Raw genomic sequence first — 21,733 nt, 5'->3', positions numbered from 1 at the left:
TTTCCCTCTACACCTCACTTCGGTGTATTTCTAGTATTAATCGGTCTATTTGTTTTGTACTAAAACAAACGAAAAATAAAAGGGAAAGAACGAAGAAAAGAAAAAAAAAGGGAAAAAAAGCAACAGTATCCAAGTGCATTCATTGTTCTGAAAATTGAGTCTATATTTCCACCCTCCCCCCCCACCCACCCCCTGAACCCCCCTACCTGACCCCCTTCCGACTTCCCAGGTCCCATTCCCGGCATCGTTCTTTATCAAGCAAAGTCTGGAGTATATTGAAACCAAATAGATTAGAAGTTACAAAATAAAAAAAAAATAAAAAAAATAAAGAACAAAAAAGAAAAGAATAATAAAAGGAAAAAAAGGGGGGGGAAACCCCCCCCAAGAAAGAGAAGTCAATATACTCTCTAACATTAACCTCAGCTTCTCATTATTTTTAAAATCTTAAACAATATCTTTACCTGCTTCCGCATATAAATTCTATACCTCCCATCCTGCCTTTACCCGTGTCCACATATATATTTTATCCTCATCCATTGCTCCTCCCATATTTAGTCCACCCTCATGTAGACTCTCCGGATAATCTTTCTTAACCTTGTATTCAAATAACAATTTATACAAAAATCAGCTTACATTCTGGATCAAGGTAATCTAATTGAACTTTCACTACCCTTCCATCTACCCCACGCCACTCGACTCCATTCATCCCAAACCACAATCCAAAAAAAAAACTACGATCTCCGCTCTCCTCGCCCCAAAGAATAGATCATGCACAGTTTAAATTAAGATTCAAACAAGTCTTATATAAGTCCCATACAATATATGTCCAAATTCAGCACCGCTTCTTTCAGTCTCAATATCTCTTCATCGGTATACAGCTTTGTCATTTTATACCAGACAGGAGTCCTGAAATTTTATTCAAATTAAAAATTTAAGAAGTATTTTAAAGGCATAGCTGGATCTTTATTCTTTACTCTTCTGCCCTTCCGGAAGGGGAAAACAACACCCTCCGCCTTGTAGCCACATGTCCCGCTACTTATCTTCTCCTTCTCCTTGTCTTTCTCCAAGTCCGGGTAAGTCAGGAAGTCCCGCCTTCAGAGTTTTGTTGTAAAAATCTCGGGCTTCGCAAACAGAATTGAGACGATATTTTTGGTTCTCAAATGTGACTGTGATACCAGATGGCACTTCCCATTTATATTGTATCTGAGAATCTCTGAGTTTTTCAGTTAAGAAAGTGTAGTCTCTCCTTGCTCTTAATATTTGAGATGGTATTTCTTTAAAAACAATCAAGTCCTGTCCATCGATTCGCAGCCTGTTATTGTAGAACTTCTGTATTATCGCATTTCTGGATTCTCTTGTGGTGAAATATATAATTATGTCCCTCGGAAGCTGTCGTTGTTTTGCTACACACGAGTTCTGGCGATAAATTTTTTGAATCTGCCAATCAAAGTTAAATCCCGGACTTCCCACCGAACGTCTGAAAGCCTCAAAAAAGGTCTGTTTCAAGTTCTCCTGTTCCTTTTCACGCAATCCTCTGACTCTTATTGCAAACGCAGTCTTATTGTAATTTATCATAACGAGTTGTTTTTGAGCATTTTCAACTTCCTGTTGTAACGTTTGAATTTTAGATGTCAAATTAGAATTAGTTTTTTCCAAAAGTTCCAATTTGTCCTCCATTTCAGAAACATAATCTGTCATAACAGTCATAACTCTGATTGTATCTTCCCTTGTTTGAGCAATCTTGGCGTCCAGTTTATCATATAAGTCCGATAAAAGTTGTTTAATTTCCTGTCTGAACTCTTTAAGGGTTTCAAAAAGAAATTCTTGCATTAAGAGATCTCCAGTAGAGGGCGTGGGAGGCAAGGGCAGCGATTTTGTAACAATTTCTTGAGATGTATTATTAGGGAGACGCTTAGACTGCTTCGATTTGGGAGCCATTATAAAAAAACGCACAAACAAACAAAGTCTCTGCTCCCCTCGGTTTTAAATGGGATACTATTTATAGACTTTTAACAGTTAATAAGGAGAAGTCTTCAGGAGAATAGAGCTGATTGAGTGTGTCATATATCAAACGCAGAAGCTATAAAATCGACATCTTGTAACGCAGCTGGATAAGAAAGCCTTTTACAAAATTGAAGCTGGTATTTTGAATAGTAATAAGAAAAAAATTTACAACTTCAAGTTAATATTTGGTTTTAAAGCCATTTCAAAATTTATCTGCCTGCAGTTAATAAAACTCTATTGCCTGAATATGCAGCTTTAAGTAAAGAGGCTTTTATTTTGAAGTTTAAGGCTTGGCAGAACTTTCAGTGAGTAAACATTGTAACAAGACCGTTCAGCAGATTCATCACCATTTAACTTCCAGATAAGCAAAGTTAATGAAGGAGTAGAAATGAAACTAATTAAAAAGCTTCTCCTGGCCTATTGTGAAACCAAAACATATGATAAGCAATCTCTTTTGTTTTGAATTCTTGTGAATTCTTGTGAGGATTAACAAAAAGTGTTCATTATTACCGGAGAAACCAGCCTGCTCGGCGCCATTTTAAAAGCCTCTAAGTAAATAATTTTTCGGAGGAGAAAAAGAAAAGAAGCTAAAATGTTGATAAACAATTATTGTCCACGGAAATGGATTCAGCTCGTGATAAGATTAAATCAAACAAAACTTGGAACTGAGTGGGGGAGACCTACTTTGTCCTGCACAAGGCAGTTTGAAATTCCCAGCACGGACAGCCGTTCTGCCTTGGGCTAGCCCCCCTTTCCCTGCAAGCACAAGCTGCAAAAATCGAAGAGCATTTGCCAGCAAAACAATTTCTTCTTTCCTTCTTGCCTGAAGGATAAGAAAACCTGATAAGACGTCAGATGGAAGATCCTCTAAACAGGTACGTAGCCAGGAATTCGGAGGCAGCTGATTTTTTTGCTGCCACCACCAGCAAGCTCCTCCCAGGAAGTCTGAATCTGAATTGCCTTTTGCAATCGACTGATTTCGTTTATGCCAGTGTTCAAATAATGCTCCAGTTTGGGACTGCACCCAAAGAACCTGGTACTGCCACTGCTTCCATTTGCCACAGGCGTTCTATTATTTTTTCCTCCCATTCTACAAATCCTTTCTAGTCAAAAATTGGGATTCAAGGAAATGGTTGTCCAGAAATACCATTTAGGCTTCGGAAAGGCTGTCCTAAATACCGAACATTTTCTACCGTTACCAGCTAAATGCCACAGCACCGGTAGCCCTTAATTGTCTTTGAAATAGTCCTCAACTTAGGACCACAATCAAGCCCCAAATTTAAATTGCTAAGCGAGACATTTGTGAAGTGAAATCTGGCCCGTTTTACAACTTTTCTTGCCACAATTGTTAAGTGAATTATTGTAATTGTTAAGTCAGTAACAAAATTATTGGCTTCCCCATTGATTTTGCTGAAAAGTCCCAAAAGCTGATCACATGACTCCAGGACACTGCAACCGTTATAAATATGAACCAGCTGCCAATACTAAGTCCCCCCCCCCACAAAACCCTGTGGCACCCTCCCCTTCTGCTTCTTCCACTTTCCACTTAACAATCCACATCTCCTGGGTTACAATGACAACTGGGATTCCCTGGATTGCTGCCACTAAGCAATACAATCACACGACATATGCTTTCGGACTGCATTGCTCAGTGACAGCAATCCAGATCTCAATTGCAATCGTAACTCGAGGACTGTGTATTACATGTCAGCATTTTTGCTCTTTGGCACGGCATTCAACAATTGGAACTGTTTCCTTCAAAAGGGATAGCATAATAGTTGAGCTGGTTTCTTTGCTTATTTATGCATTTACTGAAGCATTTTTTGCTTTCTAGAGTTGCAGGCAGTTTGGCACATTTTGCATACCAGCCATTGCGTAGAAAGACTAGGGGAGACAGGATAGAAGTCTTCCCATATCTCAGGGGTTGCCACAAAGAAGAGGGAGTCCAGCTATTCTCCAAAGCATCTGAGGGTAGAACAAGAAGCAATGGGTGGAAACTAATCAAGGAGAGAAGCAACTTAGAACTGAGGAGAAATTTCAGGGGAACAACTTGCCTCCAGAGGTTGTGAATGCCCCAACACTGGAAGTCTTTAAGAAGATGTTCAATAACCATTTGTCTGAAGTGGTGTAGGGTTTCCTGCCTAAGCAGGGGGTTGGACTAGAAGACCTCCAAGGTCCCTTCCAACTCTGTTATTCTATTCTATTCTGTTCTGTTCTATTCTGTTCTGTTTTGTTAGTCCTGTAAGCCAGGGCTTATACCTTGTGTGAATCCAGCTATTTTGACTGATACAGTAAATCTTGCCACGTACCGTATTTTTCGGAGTATAAGACACACCAGAGTATAAGACACACCAAGATTTTGAAGAGGCAAATTTTTCTTTAAAAGTTTTTGCACTCTGCAAACCTCCCAAAAACGGGAAGTTTTTTGTGAAAAAGGGCCTGTTTTTGTTTTTTTTAAGGCACGAATAGCCCTTAGGAGGCTTGTAGAGTGTCTGGGGGGGGGGGCACAAAACCGAGCAAAAAAGGGCCCGTTTTTTGTCCCAAAAAGGGCATTAGGAAGTTGATAGAGTGCTCCTTGGGGCGGGGGGGGGGCAAAATTGAGCAAAAAACAGCCCATTTTTTCCTCATTTCTGCCCTCCCCAGCCCCCAGAAAGCCACCTACAAGCTACGCATGGCCATTTTGGTGAATGGGGCGGGGTTTCGGGAGGCCAAAAATGCTGGGGCCAGCCAGAGGTGGTTTTTGCCGGTTCTCCGAACTACTCAAAATTTCCACTACCAGTTCTCCAGAGCCTGTTGAATACCACCTCTGGCCGCCACCATCTCCGATGGACTCCTCCTTCCAAACACCCCAAACTTTTCTCTTTTCAGAAGAGAATTAAATTGAATTGGGATATTGTCTGTTTGTTACTCCTGATTTTAATACTATGTTTACTTGTGGTTTGTAAGTAACACATTAAAAATACATGTACTGGCTTAGGATAAAGGATTATATATAATGCAGTAGTGTTGATTTTTCTTTTGGCTTGTGGTCGCTCACCATCATGATGCTAAAAGAGAATAATTTTGTTCCTGGTCCAACAGAAGTTATAAAAAGGAGTTGGGTGGACAATCTGTATTTTGGGGGGAGTGCCGCAGTATGCAACTTTGAATCAGTCTCAACTCCTGGCAATTGACAGCACATCCCTCCAATTTTCTTGGCAAGATTTGAGAACAGGTTTGTGATTGCTTGTTTCTAGGACTGAGAGAAAGGGACTGGCCCAAAATCATCCATTTCAGCGGTCACCAACTGGTGGCCCACGAGAAAATTTTGGTGGTCTGCAGAAAAATGATTTGCATTTTTATACTGCACTAAATCAGGGGTCCTCAAACTACGGCCGATGGGACGGATACATGCAATGAATGTTTGTGTTGCTGCAGAGAGTCTCGCCCTTCGGGGTCTTTTTGTGTGCATCGGAGGGGGGCAAAAATTCCAAGTTGGGGTCTGCTTCAGCCTCCTGGTGGGGGGCTTTTGGCAAAGGCTGGAGGGAAGCACCCTTAGTGGCGAAGAGCCGGTGGTCCTCGTTCCAGTGGGACCGCATCATGGCCTGGAACTGGCTGACCATCTCAGCCCACTGAGCCTCTATAGCAATAGCAATAGCAGTTAGACTTATATACCGCTTCATAGGGCTTTCAGCCCTCTCTAAGCGGTTTACAGAGTCGGCATATCGCCCCCACAGTCTGGGTCCTCATTTCACCCACCTCAGAAGGATGGAAGGCTGAGTCAACCTTGAGCCGGTGAGATTAGAACCGCTGAACTGCAGATAACAGCCAGCTGAAGTGGCCTACAGTACTGCACCCTAACCACTGCACCACCTCGGCTCCTTATGTTGATTCCTGGCAACTGCTTAGAATAGTCTCTGCAGTTTTCCTGCAAGTTTTTCTTTCACAAGTGGTTTGCCATTGCTTGCTTTTTAGGATTGAGAGAAAGTGACTGGCCTTAGGCCGCCCAGTTTGTTTCGTGCCTAAGGCAGGACTAGAATTCACATTCCCATGGCATGGTACAAAAAGCCCTCAACTTACAACCATAACTGAGTCCCAAATTTCTGTTGCTAAGGAAAGCAACAGAAGTGAGTTTTGCCTCATTTTACAACCTTTTTCTTGCCACACTCGTTAAGTGAATCATGGCAGCTACTAAAGATAGTAGCGCAGTTGTTAAGTACATCTGGCTTCTCCATTCAATTTGCTTCTCAGTTGGTTGGAAAAGCGGATCAAGACAGACTGCAACTGTCATAAATATGAGTCAGTTGCCAAGCATCTGAGTTTTGATCATGTGACCATGGGGACGTTCCAATGGTCATAAATGTGAAAAATAGCCATTTTCGGTGCCATTGGAACTTCAAACTGTCATTAAACAAATAGTTGTAAGTCAAGGACTACCACTTCTTTAACCACTATACCAAACTGGCTCTTAACCAGGGGTGAAATGCTACTGGTTTGGACCTGTTCGCCCAAACTGGTAGTAAAAAATGCTACCGAAGCAGTAATATTAAAAAATGCTACCGGTTCGCCCAAAGCAATAGCATAAAAATGCTACTGGTTCGCCCAAAGCAGTAGTAGAAAAAATGCTACCAGTTCGCCCGAAAGCAGTAGTAAAAAAAAATGTTACAAGGTTCGCCCAAAGCAGTTGTATAAAAAATGCTACCAGTTCACCCGAAGTAGTAGTAGAAAAAATGCTACCGGTTCACCCAAAGCAGTAGTTTAAAAATGCTACCGGTTCGCCTGAAGCAATAGTAAAAGATTCTACTGGTTTGCCTGAAGCAGTAGTAAAAAAAAATGCTACTGCTTAGCCCGAAGCAATAGTAAAAAGAATGCTACTGGCAAACCGGTATTTCTGATTATCAGCTGTGACACACAATTAATATTAGCTAGAAAACAGAATTCCCTGCTTGCTAGCTAATCTAAATTGCGTGGCACAGCAGATTCCCCTCCCCCCATTTGCTGTTCTACTTAGCTTTGCAGGCGCACTTGGTATCAGGCTCCACCCACCTACCCAGACGTCTTCATTCCCTGTTTTTGATGTTCTGCGCATGCATGGAAGGTCCTGCGCATGCGCGGAGGCGAATTCTCACATTTGCGGTAGCGAAGGTAAGTAGATTTCATCCCTGCTCTTAACTGTGATTTACAATGTTTAAATGGTTTGTCATGAAAGCAAACTTCTTTGTGGAATTGCTTCCCAAAATTATAATACCCCTTTATTGGTCCCAAGTAGTTTGTTTTTCTAGTGCGTGAGATGTCCTCTGTGGCACTTTCTAACGAGAGGAAGTCTCGGTGGGTTTTTCAAGCTCCAAGACAACTTGACAAACACATCTAGAAGAATCACTTTGTCAGTGTTCCAAATAGCATCCAGAAGTAAATCAGAATCCAAGGCAAAGTATTGCTCAAAGTTCCAATTTATTAAGAGAGCCATGTTGGCACTTCTGGGAAAACCCAAATCTGAAAGCTTCCCGGTTTTCCCCACACAGTTGAAAGCTCAAGATCTTTCCCCCACACCCACAAGTCCATCACATAGTCCAATCTCCCACTGCCATGCTGGCAGGTCCACCCATCCAGTTCTGGTCAGGTGCAAAGACAACAGATGACCTTGGCTTTCTAGAAAGAATGTTGTTATGGCTACATATCATCTAACTCCGTACAATCCCCCCTTCCATTTTCCCACAATAGAAAATGCATGGCAGAATAATAGAAAGTGTGGCAGGCCAAAGACCCAAGAGAAAAGATGGCTGCAGGCCTGACACACTGCTCAGCTCTTCACGCATATGAGAACCAGCGTACCCTGGCAGTGTGTGGAAAGCCCCAAAACCGCAGAGGGCCGGTAGCTTGAACGGATTTCTTTTCAATCAACGTGAACAACTCTTTACTTTTCCAATCGTGCTGAACTTGTTCTTCGGCACGGTGTCCGTGATGAACCAAATGCGGTGGATAAATTGAAAGTTATCTCCAGCTTCCCTTTAAAGCAAAGCTTTCCCCAGGTGATGCACAAAAGGCAATTTGCTTCGTGAACAGAGTGGAATAATTTAGCTTAGAGATACATCAAGTAATCCATGGCCTGCCAGCTGCCCCCAGAGTATCCTGTGGCTTGAGCTGCTGAAATTTGGCAGGGCAGCTTTTATTTCCATTGCTCCCGAGTCAATTAAGAGAGGCCCATATAGTGGAGCTGTTGAGTAATCCTGAATTTTCCCAAGGTCTCGGGGAGGTACAGATCAGGGGTGGGTTTCAACCGGTTCGCGGCGGCCCCTGCGATCCAGTTGGTCGCCGAACCCGGAAGTAAGTAACTTCCGGGAACGGCAAAGGGCCCCCCCTGCGCCCGCGCACCCGCGCGCGCTCCTTACCCGGTTTTGCCGAATTCTGCGCTTCCACGCATGCGCAGGACGCATACAGCACCTGCACGATCCTCCAGGAGCAGCTGGAGCATCGCACAGACGCTAGTACACATGTACACGGCGCGCGTGTGCGAGGGCGCCGCCGGCCCCGTTCCAACCGAACCGGTTGGAATGGGGCGAGAAACCCACCCCTGGTACAGATCATCTGCTGTCGGAGCCGTATATATAAAGGCAGGCTGTAATCTTCTGCGGTCAAACCAACTGGTTAAGTGCTGTCTCCGGTGGTCAGTCGGGTAGAGCCGTTTACCAAATTTTGGCTGCCTCTGAGATGGTTGCTATGGAAGAACTGATGATGTTTCCACCTGAATTGCTCTTGATGCTGTTAGTTGCAAAGTTGTGTCTGACCCATCGCAACCCCATGGAGAACGTTCCTCCAGGCCTTCCCGTCTTCTACTATCCTCCGGAGTCCATTTAAGCTCACGCCTGCTGCTTTGGTGACTCCGTCCAGCCCCCTCATTCTCTGTCGTCCCTTTCTTCTTTTTTTACCCTCCATCATTCCCAGCATGAGGCTCTTCTCCAGGGAGTCCTTCCTTCTCATTAGGCGGCCAAAGTATTTGAGTTTCCTCTTCAGGATCTGGCCTTCTCAAGAGCAGTCAGGGTTGATCTCCTCTAGGACTGACCGGTTGGATGGCCTTGCAGTCCAAGGGACTCGCAGGAGTCTTCTCCAGCACCAGAGTTCAAAGGCCTCCATTCTTTGGTGCTCAGCCTTCCTTATGGTCCAACCTTCACAGCCATCCATTGCAACTGGGATTCACTGTTTTATTCAGAGATTCACTCTTTGTTTCTCTGCCACTATTAAGGCCCAAGGAATGCCCTTGATGCAGAGGCTGTTGATTTATAAGACAGGTGGATTGGCCCAAAAGTAATTTTTCAAGAGGCAACTGGACTTTCTGGTTTTTCTTTGAAGACATTTCGCTTCAAAGGTGAAGAAGCTTCTTGGATGAGAAGCAAAACGTTTTCAAGGAAAAACAAAGAAATCCCAGTTGCCTCTGGAGAAAGCACCTTTGGGACAACTTGTTGTAGCATAAGTGTAGGCATGCATAGCTATGCTGGAACACGTATACAACAGCAGTAATCATTTACCATAAGACCAGAGGTCACAACCTGCTAACTCTCAGCACTAAGTAGGTCAGAGGTCACAACTGGTTAACTCTCAGCATTAACTAAGGGTCAAAAGTTTGCATGCTGACTTTGCAGTATTAACTAGGGGTCAGAAGTTTGCATGCTAGTAAAAGATTTATTTGCTGACTATGGGCATTCTCTAGGTTCAGAGGTCTACATGGAAGTAAATGAGTTACCATATACCATAAACTTGTACAACCATGATTGGTCCACATAGACCATGTGACTCCACCCTTTCTTTGTGTATGCTCAATAAAAGAGTCATCCAGACTATGCTCTGGGTCGTCTCATCCCGAAGGGAACTCATGTCCATGTCTTCCTTCATCATTGGCCTCATGGGCGACCCGCGGAGAAATCGCAACAACTATGACCTGGAAGACTGAGAACCTCCATAGACACGTTAGGTGGGTTGGTTTAATCTAGTTTGAGGGGGTCCTTGGTGCTCTCTGAGCTTGGTTATTTTCTTACAGATGTTTCATTACCCAACTAAGTTAACATCATCATCATCAAACAAATTCGGAGAACACCAAGGACCCCTCATTTCAACCCTGAGCCACATATACAGATTGTCCTTGACTTATAACCATTTGGTTAGTGACCATTCAATGTTGCAACGGTGCTGAAAAAAAACGACTTATGACCATTTTTGCACTGAAAGGCATTGCACCATCCCCCTGATCACGGGATCGAAATTTGGACGCTTGGCAACTGGCATGCATTTATGACGATATTCTGACCCAGGCTTCCGTAGAAAGCAAGAATCAAAGTCTCGGTCCCTACAAAGCCCCTTTTATTTACACGACTGTGAATTCCTTTCATTCACAGTCAGCAAGGCTTAGCAAACAGTCTTTCAGAGGAATGTTTATCCACACGCACCTTATCTCGCTTGGAGAGCTGCCAGATAGCTAGTTTCCAAACGCAGGGCAAGGCACAGAGTCTCTTATAGTCACAAACAGAACTCTTCACTCTTTAACCGACTGAAGGAACGAATTGTTTCCTGCAAAAGCCCCCTCCCCATTCGCTCCTCTTTTGTTTCCTGTGGGAGGGGCCAATCACCTCCAAGGTGTGGCTTTACTCCCAAGCTGACCCTGCTTTCTTAATTGTTCTTGTCTTCTGGGAGCTCTGCGCATGCGCACACTGGGAACAGGCTCCAGCTGTTCCTCTGCCTCACTGCTGTCTAGCTTCCTCTCTGCCTCCGACGCAGAGCCCTCGTCTGAGCTTTCCTCAGCCCCCAGGACTGGCCCATGTTCCTCCCCAACCTCCTCACTGTCTGACTCTGCTGCCAAAACTGCTGGCCGCCAGTGGGCCACAACAGGTAGTCCTCAACTTACAACAGTTTATTTAGTGACCAAAGTTATAATAGCACCGTGGAAAAAACGACCTTTTTCCCCACTTATGAGCCTTGCAGCACCTCCGTGGTCACATGATCAAAATTTAGACACTTGGCAACTGACTCTGGATGGTTGCAGTGTCCTGGGGTTGCATGATCCCATTTTTCAGTCAATGGGGAAGCTGGATTCACTTAACAACCATGTTACTAACTGCAGTGATTTATTTAACAACTTTTGGTAACCTGTGGTAAGACCAAAAAAAAACCCACTTAACAAATGTTTCATTTAGCAACAGAAATGTTGGACTCAATCATGGTCATAAGAGCCGAGGTGGCGCAGTGGTTAGGGTGCAGTACTGCAGGCCACTTCAGCTGACTGTTATCTGCAGTTCAGTGGTTCAAATCTCACCGGCTCAAGGTTGACTCAGCCTTCCATCCTTCCGAGGTGGGTGAAATGAGGACCCAGATTGTGGGGGCGATATGCTGACTCTGTAAACCGCTTAGAGAGGGCTGAAAGCCCTATGAAGCGGTATATAAGTCTAATTGCTATTGCTATAAGTTGAGGATTATCTGTATAATGGAGGAAAAGTGAATGAGAAAAAAAACCTCCAAACCCTGAACTTTAATGTTAATGCCAGACCATGCAAGAAATAAATGGAAACAATAAAAGGACAACAGAAGGAATTTTAAATTAAGAGAAAGAGATTTAATCTTTTTTTTAAAAAAGTATTAAGAAAGAGAGGGGAAATATTGCAAACATTTTAAGAAATGGACAAAAAGCCTTTAACACAAACCATTAAATCTCAAAAAAGCAACTTGGTTTGCAGCATCCAAAGTGTTGGCTCAGCTATATAGCAAGAGATTTCAGAGACCAGCTTCCAACTCAATGCAGAAACCACAAAAAGTCAAGTAAAAGCTCTCATTTTTGCCGGGGAGGGAAATATTCTTTATATGTCCTTTTATCTATAAATGCAGTAGCCCCCCCCCAAAAAAGGAGGGGCTTTTAATAACCACTTTAGAAAATGTAAAATATTGTGAAAAGCAACATCCAAGCTGAGGAAATGAACAATTGATTCCACTGATTTTTGAAAAAGTTTTTTTTTATTTTTTATTTTACATAAGTCCCAGCTGGATTAGTAACAACAAGAGTTGATTTTGGAAGTGGAAGAGTCAGTTATAAGTTGGACTGGGCCATTGTGTGATCCTTCCTAGAGCGGTCTTTGTCTGCACTGCCTCAGGAATGGCGTTCTGTGAAGCTTGGCCTCCTCTTGTTGCCAAATTATGTACAGGTGGTCCTTGAATAGAATAGAATGGAATAGAATGGAATGGAATGAAGAATAGAATAGAATGCAAAGCAATGCAATGCAATGAAGAATAGAATAGAATAGAATGGAATGGAATGGAATGGAATGGAATGCCATGCCATGCCATGCCATGCCATGCCATGCCATGCCATGCCATGCCATGCAATGCAATGCAATGCAATGCAATGAAGAATAGAATGGAATGGAATGGAATGAAGAATAGAATAGAATGGAATGGAATGGAATGGAATGAAGAATAGAATAGAATGGAATGGAATGGAATGGAATGAAGAATAGAATAGAATAGAATGGAATAGAATGGAATGGAATGAAGAATAGAATAGAATGCAAAGCAATGCAATGCAATGAAGAATAGAATAGAATGGAATGGAATGGAATGGAATGGAATGCCATGCCATGCCATGCCATGCCATGCCATGCAATGCAATGCAATGCAATGCAATGCAATGAAGAATAGAATGGAATGGAATGGAATGAAGAATAGAATAGAATGGAATGGAATGGAATGGAATGGAATGAAGAATAGAATAGAATGGAATGGAATGGAATGGAATGAAGAATAGAATAGAATGGAATGGAATAGAATGAAGACTAGACTAGAATGGAATAGAATGAAGAATAGAATAGAATAGAATAGAATATTGGAATGAAGAATAGAATAGAATAGAATAGAATAGAATAGAATAGAATAGAATAGAATAGAATAGAATAGAATAGAATAGAATAGAAGCTGCCACGTAAATATTTTTCAAATGCACTGCTGTGCAAGGAAAGACTGGGCACAGAGTCTCTGAGATTCACGGACAGATATGCACACTCCTGAAGCAAATGAATGAACGAACGAACGAATGAATTGTTGCCTGCAAAAGCCCACTCCTCTTTCGCTCCTCAGGCCATTCACCATCCACCTGTGGCTTTACTCCCAAGTCAACTCTGTTTTCTCAGCTGTTCTTTTCTTCTGGCAGCTCTGCACATGCGCCCACTGGGAACAGGCTCCAATTGTTCCTCTGCCTCACTGCTGTCTAGCTCCGAAGGCAGCTGAGAACTGCCAGATGGTCTTGGCACGCTCTCTGCCTCCAATGCAGAGCCCTCGTTCGAGTCTTCCCCAGGCTCCAGGACTGGCCCATGTTCCTCCTCAACCTCCTCACCGTCCGAATCTGCTGCCAGCTCCACTGGTGGGCCACAACAGTTACCTGACTATTTGGTTTTTTTAGGTGTTTTTTTTATTGTCATTGCACCTCGTACAATGAAATTAAATGCCGTCTTCAGTGTGCATTATACCTAAAAAATAAAATGAAAAGACAAATCCTTCACATTCTGTACAATTGAATTTAAACCCCCTGATATTGCATTAATATTGCACTATACAGTAGAATTCAATATACCGTATTTTTCGGAGTATAAGACGCACCTTTTTCCCTCAAAAAAGAGGGTGAAAATGCTGAATACAGCATTTTTTTTTTGCCTCCCAAAATGCCGTGCATAGCATTTAGAAGACTTATGGAATGCTCCTGGAGGCTGGGGAGGGCAGAAATGAGCAAAAATGGGCCATTTTTTGCCCCCCCCCCAGTCCCCAGGAGCATTCCATAAGCCTCCTAAAGGCTATGCATACCCTTTTTTTGACAAAAAAACCCAGCTGTTTTGGGAATGTTGCAGAGTGCAAAAACCTTTTTTTTTAATTTGCCTCTTCAAAATCTTAGTGTGTCTTATACTCTGAAAAATACTGTAGTTACTGCTCTGGTTTTATCCTTGTTTTTATTGTCCTGTACCGTCTGCCAGATGGTAAAAGTTCAAAAAAAAAGGTGCCCAGGATGAGATGGAATTTTAAGAATGTTTGATGATTTCTGTGCTATCTGCAGGCTGGGCAACCTGATTCCTCTCCTGCTTTTTCTCATCTTTCCTTTTTTACATCTGTTTCTTTCTCTGAGATAGTTCAGAAGCAGTTGTTCTTGTTGTAAATCTCTCCAGACTGCTAACCTTTCCTCTGTTGTCTTTTTCCCCTCCCTCCCTCCCTGTTTTATAATTTGGCCTTTTCACGGGTGAAAGTTTCCTCCTTTTGGTGTCTGAATCATCCTTTATGTGATTAAGATCTTCCATCAGTATTGGACATTGGAAAATACTATTGGAAGAAATGTCCTTCTGGGTTCAGTTCCAAGTGGGGAGAAAGACACGGGAAACATGGTGGCTCTTTGGAAAGATGGTTTTAATGGTGGACAGGACCACATGGTTTGAGATGCTGGGGGAAAAAGGGAAGAGATGCTGAGAGTGCCCTAGTTTTATGCCCTCTCTGGGTCCCACCCAGAGGTGGGTTTCTACCGGTTCGCACCAGTTCAGTAGAACCGGTTCGTCAAATCTACCGAACCAGTTAGAAGAGGTTCCACCAATGGACCCGGAAAGCAAGCCACACCTACAGAAGAGGTTCCAAAAAATTTTAAAACCCACCTGTCAGCCTCTGCTTTGCTGCTGCTTCGGCTGCCATGAAACGGGGAGGGAGGGTATGGTATTTGGGAGGGGTTACTAATTGTGCTGGAGGAAGGTTCTGGAGCATTGAGGCCTGTCGGACTACGCATGCGGAGGAGGTTCCCGCCAAGGCTAACGGCACCGACATTCCATCTTAGTGATGCCTTTTGAAGTTATCTCACACCTGACACTTGGGAGAATTATGATTGGACTGTAACTGTGCTGCCAAGGGGTGGGGAATGGGTTATTCTATATATCAATCGCTTTCGCGCCTAAATAATCAGTCTTCACTTCGTTATGCCTTTAATCATTTATAATTAGTAAAAGTACACTTGATTTCTACCTATGGAATCTCGTGGTTTTCTTTCCTAATTACCCAATGAAGAGGTATTGACACCACCACTGGTTTCACCTCAGTGGTGGGTTCCGGGTGGGTATGGCCCAGTACGGGCATATTAGGAGTAGCCAGGAGTAGCAGCCACCGTACCGGTATGGTGGCTCATTTGGCCCACCTGCCCACACACGTTCTATGGCTGTTTATAACTCAAGCCAATTGTGCAAATGCGCACAGCATGCAATGCCTGCGTGACCACCGCCGAGCAGCTGGGTGTCACAGGGCGGTGGCGTGCACATGCGCGCGCAGCCCGTGTGCCTGACTAGAATGGCCGACCCCATGCGCAGCATACCAGTTGTGACGGGATCCGGAAACCACATTTGAGCTTCCTGTTTCTGTGTAAGAAATGTATTCTGATTGGTGGTCGGACTCCCAGGGGGCGGAGGTCTTAGCTAACTTTGTAGGCTGTCTGTCTCCCAGGCTTGGCTGAGCCTTGCTGGCTGATGTAATGGGTAAGATGGGTAGAAGGCTAATCCTATCATGCCCTGAGGGCCATGTCTTAATCCCATCACCCTGGACCTGAAGGGGGTAGTTCTTTGTAATGTAGAATAGACTGGCTCAGGCCTTAATGGCCGATTGTCAAAGGTGGGGGGATTACTTTCTGCCTCCCTTTTAGGGGAAATATTCTGCCCTTTTAATATTTCCTAAAATATCTCATTTTTCTAGGTGAGAGGTGGGTACTTACATCCTACAGTACAAATTAAAACCCAACTCCTAGAAAACTCCAGCCTATGCAAGTCAATTCTAGATTAGTGTTAATCAACAATTTTCTATTTGGGGAATGCAAAATTAAATTAAAGTGATAAGATTATACTTTAAAAATCCCATGTTGTGTCATTAACTTCTGTGGTTCCTGCATTCCAGCGATTGCTGATTTCTGAATCTTTGTTTATTTATGCAGCCTTGATTCCAATGAAATGTTAATTTTTACTTTAACATTTTTTGATTCATGTGGATGGTTGGATAGAATGTGCTGGGTTATTAAATAAAATTGCATTCTGATTTAGCATGATCCGTGAGCTGAACATCAGGTTATTGCAAACATGTTTTGATTCCTTTGCATCTATATATACCGTATTTTTCAGAGTATAAGACACAGTGGAGTATAAGACGCACCATGGTTTTGAAGAGGCAAATTAAAAAAACAGTTTTTGCAAAAAAATGGGCCCGTATTTTTTCCAAAAAAAGGGCATGAGTAGCCTTTAGGAGGCTTGTAGAATGTTCTGAGAGGTGGAAGGGCCCAAAAATGAGCAAAAACCGGTCCATTTTTCATGAAAACAGGCCTGTTTTTTGTCCAAAAAAGGACATGGATAGCCTTTAGGAAGTTTATAGAGTGCTTCTGGGGGCTGGGGGAGCAAAAAGCGGCCTGTTTTTGCTCATTTCTGCCCTCCCCAGCCCCCAGGAGCACTCTGAAAGCCTCCTAAAAGCTACGCATGGCCATTTTGGGTTTCGGGAGGCAGAAAATGCTGTATTCAATGTACAAGACGCACCCATATTTTCAGCCTCTTTTTTGAGGGAAAAGGGTGCGTCTTATACTCCGAAAAATACGGTACATTAAAACCTCTCACCTTTAACTGAACAAACCTGCACCGAGGTACTTCAAGTGGGATTATAGAACGGATCCAAAATCAGGGACCGTGACAGCTGTGGGGTTGAAATGTGGAAAAGTCGTGGCTGCTTCTATGCGACTGGTGGGCTGCTGCCGATGCTGCGGTCACATAAATCCCTCTTTTCAACATTCCGTGAAGATTTCCCAGGAATTTCCCTTTCAACCCTATGGATTTTTGAGAAGGCTTGGAAAGCTACAAGAGATGCGTAGTTATCTTCTCCCTAGGACAGTGATGGCGAACCTTTTCGGCGCCGAGTGCCCAAACCAGAACGCCTGTGCATGTGTGTGCCCACCAGAGTGCTGGAAACCCGAAGACCAGATGGCCGGTACGTATGGCCAGCCAGCTGATCTTGGGGTACACATCGGCCAGCTGATCTTTGCATGCCAAAAACCCAAACAGCAGCTGGCCGGCATGCATATGCCTGTTTTTGGCCATTTTTCGGGGCGTTTGGGGGAGGGCATTTTCCAGCACTCCAGCGCTTGCGAAGACCAGCTTGCCAGAAACCAGAAGAGTAGCTGGCGAACGACACGCGTGCCCACAGAGAAGGCTCTGCGTGCCACCTCTGGCACGCGTGCCATGGGTTCGCCATCACAGTCCTAAGACAAATTGTCCTAATAGACCACAACTTAAGTGTGAGCCAACACTGCTGTAGCTTCCAGAAAAGCCAGTGCCGTCTTGGGCTGCATCAACAGAGGGCTAGCAATAATCCTGCTTATTATTGCACTGGTGAGAACACACTTAAATACAGCATCCAGTTTTAATCATCACAATACAAAATGGAGAGATCCTAGAAAAAGTGCAGAGAAGAGCAACAAAGAAGATCAGGAACCTGGAGACTAAACTGTGCAATGAGCAATTGAAGAACTAGGTATGTCTAGTCCGGGTATTGGCAACCCACGGCTCCAGAGCCACATGCGGGTCTTTTGTCTCCCTGCTGTGGCTCTCGGTCAGCTGAATCCATCACTGGCTGGCCCTGCCCCTCGCCCTCCCTTCCCAGTCACTCCTCGCCTGGCCAGAAAAGGTAAGGATGATGGCGAGGGATGGAAACTTGCTCCATATTCCAGAGCGGGAGCAAAGCTCCCTTGTACTTGCCTCCTCTCACAGGCACTTCTTCTGGCCCTTGTTGGTGCTGCGCGCACCTCGATCACTCGGGAAGATGCGCGACTTGCTCACCTCCCCGAGACACTGGCCCAGCCCGACTGCGGCTGATGCTCCGCATCGTAATGGGCTCCGGGAGGAGGAGGGGATGCCGTCTCCCCCATTGTGAAGTGTGCTAAATTTAACTGCGGCACAAGGTGCTGCAAGAGCTGCTTTCGTTGCCTCCATGGCTTGCCTGCTACATTACAACACAGAGCATCAGAGATAGCGAGAGATAGACAGACAGACAGACAGAGAGGGGGGGGGGGGAAAGAGAGAGGGAGGGAAAGAGAAAGAGAGGAAGAGAGAGAAAAGGAGAGGGGGGAAGTGAGAGGGAGGGAAAGAGAAAGAGAGGAAGGGAGAGAAAAGGAGAGGGGGAAGAGAGAGGGAGGGAAAGAGAAAGAGAGGAAGGGAGAGAAAAGGAGAGGGGGAAAGAGACAGGGAGGGAAAGAGAAAGAGAGGAAGGGAGAGAAAAGGAGAGGGAAAGAGAGAGGGAGGGAAAGAGAAAGAGAGGAAGAAAGAAAAGGAGAGGGGGAAAGAGAGAGGGAGGGAAAGAGAAAGAGAGGAAGAGAGAGAAAAAGAGAGGGGGGAAAGAGAGAGGGAGGGAAAGAGGAAGAGAGGAAGAAAGAAAAGGAGAGGGGGAAAGAGAGAGGGAGGGAAAGAGAAAGAGAGGAAGAGAGAGAAAAAGAGAGGGGGGAAAGAGAGAGGGAGGGAAAGAGGAAGAGAGAGAAAAGGAGAGAGGGGAAGAGAGAGGGAGGGAAAGAGAAAGAGAGGAAGGGAGAGAAAAGGAGAGGGGGAAGAGAGAGGGAGGGAAAGAGAACAAGAGGAAGAGAGAGAAAAGGAGAGGGGGAAAGAGACAGAGGAAGGGAAAGAGAGACAGAGACAGTGATGTGATTGGATGGGAGTGAGTGGCATCAAGTTGGCCATGGCCGCCCAGGTTTTGTGGCTCCCAGTGTTTTCTTTTCTGTGGGAAACAGGTCCAAATGGACCTTTGAGTGTTTAAGGTTGCAGACTGGTTTATCTAGCCAATCAAAGAGAAGGAGTGGGCAGGGGAGCAACACTGTGATAGCTGTCTTCTAGAGCATGAGTCATTGTTACAGAGAAGAGAGGTTCAATCTATTCTCCAAAGCACCTGAGAGCAGGACAAGAAGAAATCAGCAGAAGCTCATTAAAGAGCCTAGAACGAAGGAGAAGTTTCCTGGCAGAACAATTAACTAGTGGAAGGTCTTGCCTCCAGAAGCTGTGTGTGCTCCAACACTGGAGGTTTTCAAGAAGAAACTGGAGAGACATTTATCCAGAGTGCTATGAGGTCTCCTTCTTGAGCAGAGGATTGAACTAGAAGACCTAACAGCCTTTACACAAGACAAACCAAGGCTTCTCCAAACCACGGAACAGACTCCTTATCCCGACAAAAAACCCTTTTTGTTAAGTTACTGCGAATTCCTCTCGTTCACATTCAGCAAAGCCTTTCAAGGGTGGATTTATGGTCACAGACCTTATCTGGCTTGGAGAGCTGACAGGCCGATGATATCTGCAAAACTTGGCAAGGAGCCTCGGAGAGTCATGAACCAATTAAGAGAACTAATTGTCTCCTGCAAACTCCACTCCCCTTTCGCTCTTCTTTTATTTCCCCTGGGAGGGGCCATTCATCATCCACCTGTGGCCTTACTCCCAAGTCGACCCCTGTTTTTTAGCTCTTCCCTTCGTCTGGCAACTCTGCACATGCGCATACTGTGAATAGGCTCCAGCTGTTCTTCTGCCTCGCTGAACTCTGACTCCGAAGGCAGCTGATAACTGTCGGACGGCCCTAGCCCCCTCTCTGCCTCCCACACAGAGCCCTCATCAGAGCCTTCCCCAGACTCCAGGACTGGCCCAGGTTCCTCCCCAACCTCCTCACTCTTCGAATCTGCCACCAGCTCTGCTGGCCACTGGTGGGCCACAACAGGATGGCTCAGCACAGGAGAAGCAACATCACAGGAACCTTCAATTTTAAAAATCCTGTACCTATTTTTAATGCAGTTCTTGTATCAATTCCCATGAACATCAGGACCACTTCTCAGATTCACCAGGGACGCCACACTTAATGACCCACCTAAGGACTTAGGAATATTTACATAGCAATGACTATCTGCTTATAAATCTATCCAGAAATAAAACCTCCCCCAAGGACATCCATAGGGTCCACCCAGTGGTGGGATTCAATTTTTTTTACTACCGGTTCTGTGGGCGTGGCATTGTGGGCGTGGCATAGATTTGTGGGAGTGTCTTTGTGGGCATGGCAGGGGAAGTTTACTGCAAAATCCCCATCCGCAGTTCTCCTGTTCAGGGCAACAAAAGAAGATCGGCTGGGGGGCAGCAGGGGCGTGGCCAGCCTATTTCCCAGTTCTCTGAACTACTCAAAATTTCCACTACCGGTTCTCCAAAACTGACTGGATACCACCTCTGGGTCCACCCCAACCTGTTCAGACTGAAGAAGCTGCTCGAATAAGCAACGAAACCTTTCGAACCAACAAGAAAAGCAATCCCATCGCCATATCTCAACTTCTAGATCCCAACCCAATTGTTCTGTGTTCTGCAGAATTGCACAGAGTGGAGAGTGTGTCAGGCCTGCAGTTATATCCCTTTTAGGATCTTGGGCCTGCCACGCTCTCTCTTATTTCATTATGCTGTTTCATTAGCGTAGTAGTTGGGAGGGGGGAATAGAAAGGAGTAGAATTGTGGAATGTATTGTTGTCATTGTTTTCTAGAAGCCCAAGGTCATCTTTTGTCTCCGCACCTCTGCATCTGACCCGAACCAGCTGGGTGGAGATGCCAGCGTGTAAGAAGAAGATTGGACCATATGATGGATTTGTGGGTGTGGGGACAAGATCATGAACTTTCAACTGGGTGGGAATCCTCGGTAACTCCCAGAATTGGGATTCCACAGATGTGCTAAGATGTCTGACTTATTAAATTGGAACTTTAAGGATCGTTTTGCCTTGGACTCTGATTTAATTCTGCATGATACTCGGAACGCTGACAGAGTGCTGCAAAGAAAACCATATGGAGAAAAGACATTTGATATGCCCGTTTTTTCCCCCTCAGCCGTCACTGCTTCGGCAAACTATCCCAATTAAAATGGTATCCGCTGCCTTCTCCTGATAATTGCCATGCTTGGGTTTTCATGTACCAGCCATAAAACCTGTGGTGCGCTTGAGAGTCACCTGTTGAGGTGAAGGCTTTCCTTCCACATCATCCCTTGGCTTGGCCCTTTTAGCTCCGCCAGCTAGCAATGAATCATGGGACTGGCCTTGCATCTCATATATGCTGTCCATTGTTGACCGAAGGCTGGGGACCTCTTCACAAGCCTGTCCAGGCTTGGCGAGGAGCGGGGGAAGCAAAATGACAACCCCTTTCCCCTTCCCAAAAGCTCCAGAGCCCTGTGACTCAAATCTCTCCCAATTAGTATTTGTCCTAGCGTTAATGGAAGGGCCTCCAGCTGGGTGATGTTCTTGTCAAGTTTTTTCTCCTCCTCCTCCTCCTCCTAAGCCGTTCATTAAAAGTTATAAAATACCTTGCTGGAGCGAAATGTTTTTTCCCCTGCTCCTCTTGATTTTGGCTTGGGCCTGGAACTGCTGCCAATTTAGCTAATTGGGAGTCTCAAGGCTTGACAGGCATCTTAGATTTCCTAGTGGCATTTTTGAAAACAGCCGGCCTGATGTAGCACTTAAGGCTGTAACTTACTCCTGGTGCTACCGCTGCACATTCTGCTTCTCTTCCCCCGTCTAGATAGATAAATAGATATCCTTCCAAAAAAAGATGGCACATATATCACTGATTTTTTAAAAAATCAGATATGAGTCCAGATCTGCAGGAGGATACTCTGCACTCACACATAGTTATCTGTTGTGGCCCAGCAGGAGCCGTCGGAGCTGCCGATGGACTCCGATAGC

The 21,733-nt window shown here is 44.8% G+C and overlaps 1 protein-coding gene across 1 annotated transcript in view; it reads right to left on the bottom strand.

Annotated features, from left to right (window-relative positions):
- SHC2 (SHC adaptor protein 2) overlaps positions 1–21,115 on the bottom strand; it is a 72,364-nt gene extending 51,249 nt beyond the window's left edge. The window contains exons 1-2 of the mRNA XM_032214433.1: positions 20,971–21,115; positions 17,838–18,000 (exon numbers count right to left, since the gene is read on the bottom strand). Coding sequence (XP_032070324.1) covers positions 17,838–18,000; positions 20,971–21,115 — 308 coding nt within the window. The remainder of the gene's footprint in view (positions 1–17,837; positions 18,001–20,970) is intronic.
- Positions 21,116–21,733: the final 618 nt, after the last annotated feature.

Source organism: Thamnophis elegans, chromosome 1 (assembly GCF_009769535.1).
Source record: "Thamnophis elegans isolate rThaEle1 chromosome 1, rThaEle1.pri, whole genome shotgun sequence".
NCBI classification, from domain to species: domain Eukaryota; kingdom Metazoa; phylum Chordata; class Lepidosauria; order Squamata; family Colubridae; genus Thamnophis; species Thamnophis elegans.
The sequence above is the reverse complement of the archived record's forward strand: the minus strand, read 5'-3'. Positions and strand labels throughout refer to the sequence as shown.